The sequence below is a fragment of the Oryx dammah genome, unplaced genomic scaffold, assembly GCF_014754425.2.
Source record: "Oryx dammah isolate SB20612 unplaced genomic scaffold, SCBI_Odam_1.1 HiC_scaffold_13, whole genome shotgun sequence".
Classification (NCBI taxonomy): Eukaryota; Metazoa; Chordata; class Mammalia; order Artiodactyla; family Bovidae; genus Oryx; species Oryx dammah.
This window is the reverse complement of record NW_024070197.1, coordinates 63,422,699-63,427,020: the sequence shown is the minus strand read 5'-3', so window position 1 is coordinate 63,427,020 and position 4,322 is coordinate 63,422,699. Positions and strand designations below refer to the sequence as shown.

Genomic DNA, 4,322 nt, shown 5'->3' with positions numbered 1-4,322 from the left:
GGGAGGAATCAGTCCTAATTCCCCACAGCTTCCTCCACTTTGCTTCCCTCTTGCAAACATATTCAAATGTTTAAATTCTGTTTTGGGAACAATTAGCCTGGCATATGGTCTAATCACATTTTGTCTTCTGATTAAAAATATATATATACAGAAAACTTGGAAAATAAAGACTGACAAGGCTCTATCATGTTTCTTTCAACTGTGGGCCTTCTCATGAACATGAGCATATCACAGCTGAAACTCAGCACCATCTGGCCCAGCACCCTCACTGTACTCGGGAAGCTGAGGCCCAGTGAAGGGAGAAGCCCAGCCCAAGTTCTTGGGCCCTGAGATGCAGATCTATCGGTGTTTCCCTCTTCCTCTCAATAACCGGAGAAGGCTGGACCCAGTTCTCCTGCGGCCCTTTAGTACCAAGCTCCTAGGGTTCTGATGTCTGGAGAACCTGTGGCTACAAGGTTTCACACCCTGGGGGCAGGAAGGGACAGCAGAGCGAACAGCAGACGTGGATTCCCAGCCAAAGGCCCCCTCTCCTGTATCCCCATCAGTCAATAGCGTGCAGGCCAGCGATGCTTGAAACGCATTACTACCCACCTAGTCCCTAAGGGATCCAGATGGCCTCCACCAGCTAGATGCTGCAAAGCTGTTTGAAAGCATGAGGATCCGCCACCATGATGCTGTGAGACAGCCTGCTCCCTGCCGCCCCTTCCCAGCAGCCTTGCTCCCTAGGCTGAGTTTTTTTTTTTTTTTAATAGTTTAATGTATTTTAATAGCAAACTTACAGGAACACCACAGAAGACAGACAACATTAAAAACATGTGCTTGCATGTAGGACAACTCAGTTAGAAAAGTATAGTGAATAGATGGAATCTACTGCATGATAAAAATGCTCCAAATACCACTTAGTTGCAGTCAATAAGAAATTTACTTGTTTTAAAAAAAATCCAAATGCTGGCATTGTCCAGAAAAATTTAACAGGTTTATTTATAATTGTTATAAAGTTGAACTGCTGAAACTTGTTCACTGAAACATTTTGACTTTCATTAATGCTTTATGTCCCCGCATTTATATTAAAAATTCACACACAAATGAAAATGGAAAAACTGCCAATACCTGATTTCTGTCCCCTATTTTCCACTTGCAATCATATACTTAGGTACCTTTTGACCCTGTGGAAAAAAAATATCTAACGTTCAGAACTACCAATAACAGGAAGAAGAGAATTTTTTTTTTTTTTTAAAGAATGAAATGTTTCCCATCATAGTGGATTCTTAAGCACGTTCTCCACGTATGCGGCGTGCTAGCTGGATGTCTTTTGGCATAATTGTTACACGTTTGGCATGGATAACACACAGGTTGGTGTCTTCAAAAAGGCCAACCAGATAGGCCTCACTTGCCTCCTGCAAAGCACCAATAGCTGCACTCTGGAAGCGCAGATCTGTTTTGAAGTCCTGAGCAATTTCCCGCACCAGACGCTGGAAGGGAAGTTTGCGAATCAGAAGTTCAGTGGACTTCTGATAACGTCTAATTTCACGGAGTGCCACAGTACCAGGCCTGTAACGATGAGGTTTCTTCACCCCTCCAGAAGAGGGCGCACTCTTGCGAGCGGCTTTTGTAGCGAGTTGCTTCCTCGGTGCTTTACCACCGGTCGATTTGCGGGCAGTCTGCTTTGTACGAGCCATGGTATAAAGACCTCCTTACTTACCCCCCTTCTCCTTCGACTGGAGCTCGGCGAGCTAGAGGCGGCGCTGGCATTGGAGAGCGACGGCGGCGCTGCGGCGGCTGCGAACACAATTCCTAGGCTGAGTTTTGAAGGCCCGAGCAGTGCTGGCCCACTTGGGCACAGCAGGACGTGACTGTATCTGGGATTGTCTGTTCAGTGCTGGTCCCTCTGCCGCTGCAACATCAGATCTCAAGAGCAGGAACAGTGCGTGGGGCTCCCCTCACAGCCTCGCTCCATGCGGCGGCCCTCAGTGCCCTGGGCCAGCTGTGCCAGCTGACTGCTCCCAGCAGGATGCTGCTGTGAGCTTAGAAGGCTTTCCCCACTTTGCACTGTGTTATTATCTTGCTCCTAATAGCCCAGATCAGCGGTATTCTCATTGTCCTCACTTTGCAAATGGGAGCCCCGGGGAGACGCAGGAGGGAGGCAGCACATCCGAGATTGCTCACCAGACCTCACCTGCTATGCCATCAGCTCTCGGGGACTGGGACTTGCCCACTCAGAGGGGCAGGGTCCCACAGACATGTGCAGGCGTCCCGAGTCTTAGCTGAACGAAGGTCAACCTGCCCCTGCGGGTGAGAGTTCCTGCAAGCTGTTCTCACTGCCGCGGTTCAGCAGGGCAGGTGTGGAGCGCAAAGGTGACCCCCAAGCACCGTCACCCTGAAGGGAGGTCTCAGTGAGACCCCTGAGCCCACACTGAAAAGCTCCGGTACGTGAAAGCGAGGTAGGGGCTCCAGGCAGGGACAAGCCCAAGGCACCAGGCAACGCCCAGAAGGAGAAGCGCAAGGCCTGTCCCAACCCGGGGCCCAGCCCAGCTCTTTCTCAGGCTGCCGAGGCCCCGCCAAGTGGCTCATTTGTGGGTCTGCAGACGGGCCTTCCATGGGCCTGCAGGCTTGGTGGACCCTCAGCAGCGCTCTCCACACCCCCGGCCCTACTCCCAGAAGCCCTGCCACACACACACAGCCACAGGCCAAACCTCTGCTGCTAAGACATGGCCCCAACAGCACCGACCAGCTGGGGAAACACGGCTCGTTAGTTTTTAATTAAGAGAAAATGTATTAATATATCTCGATCTTCCTCCCTGAGCCGTACCCCTCACCCCCTGCAGGGCCTGGCAAGTGGCCGGTCAGAACACCCAGGTGCTCACAAGCCCGCTGCCGCACGAGAGGGCCACCAGCCGGGGCAGCTGTGTGTGCGCCAACAGAAGGGGCCCTGGGCCTCGCGGCTGTACACTGCTGTGTTACGTTCCTCCTGCTACACGGTGACGATGAGTCCATCTGGCCGACACTTGCTGCTGATGACCCGGTGGGCCCGCAGAAAGCCTAGGTACAGCCTCTCGCTGTGGGATCATTCAAGGAAGAGACATGCAGTCCAGGCGTGGGGCTTATGGAGCACGCAAGACAGGATGCCTGGGGAAATCTGGAAGGCTTCCCTGACATGTGGGTCCTGAAGGATGAGTAGGAGCTTGCCTCCAGGGGCAGGAGGGGAGAAAATATTCCAGACAGAAGGAACAGTCCTGTCCAGAGTCACAGAGCAAGGAACCGTTGAAACCCAGGCCTCTGATTTCAGTCACTGCCCTTAAGCCCTGTGCTCCACTGCTACGTATATGATGAGTTTTGAATGCCACATCAAGGCCCAGAGAACGGTCAGGGGACCGGGTGGGCTCTGACGAAGTTTGAGAAAGTTCTGCCGAGAGTTTGTCGGATGGAAGGGGAGATTTGAGAGACATTTCTGAGATAAGGTCCATAGGTTTTATAACCAGTGGGATATTGGGCGAGTCCCCTCACCTGTCTAGACCCGAGTGTCTTAGTGTAAAATGGGCCACGGGGATGTCTTCCGTCCCTGGCCCTGCCCACCTGCCAGTTGTAAGGAGGGGCAGAGGGACCCCTGGGGCTGACCCAGGGGTCCTTGGATCTCTGAGCTCCTTGAAGCAGCTGCGTGCCCTTGGGCGTGTCCCCTGACCCTGAAGCCTCAGACCTGTCATCCAGAAGAGCTGCTGTGAGCACAGGAATAGCCAGGCCACGTGGCTCTCTGAGTACTGAATCCAGCAGACTGAACACTCAGGGGTGCCAGCTGGTCCCCGAGGGCCCCAGCCTATAAAGCAGCGTGTGCCGCACACAGTCACAGCAGCTCTGGGAGGTGGGGAGGAGCTGACCAAAACCAGAGCCCTTGCATTAAGAAAGAGGGTTTAGGGGGAGAAGTAACACAACTTTCTGTATTACTGAGATATTTAATGACGCTTATAATATGTAATGATTTTAAAGTAAGTTTTCAGGAAGACCCAACAATATAAGCAATTATCATCATAGAAAAGCCTGATGCTGAGTAGCTCGGTTCGGGGCTTGCTGATACCAGGAGCCACCTGGGACCATCAGAGTGTCCCCTCTGCCCTTTGGTCTCAGTGCTCTGGGGCTGACACCTTGAGAAGGTCAAGATGCCAAAAACCTGTCCCTGGACCCTGCAGGACCCTGGGCCAAGCTCTCTATGTGGACTGTGGCCTTCGATCTTCTTAGACCCTCTGAGGAAAGGGCCTCGTGACCCCAATCACCACTCAGGTCTGGACGCTGTGGCACCTCCCCTGTGTAACTCCCCCTCCTACCAGGGA

General features: G+C 52.6%; 1 protein-coding gene across 1 annotated transcript; it reads right to left on the bottom strand.

Annotated features, from left to right (window-relative positions):
* Positions 1-957: 957 nt before the first annotated feature.
* Positions 958-1,699, bottom strand: LOC120872879 (histone H3.3A-like). The gene has a single exon (XM_040253560.1). The coding sequence runs from the start codon at positions 1,677-1,679 to the stop codon at positions 1,269-1,271; it is 411 nt and encodes a 136-aa protein (XP_040109494.1). The 5' UTR covers positions 1,680-1,699; the 3' UTR covers positions 958-1,268.
* Positions 1,700-4,322: the final 2,623 nt, after the last annotated feature.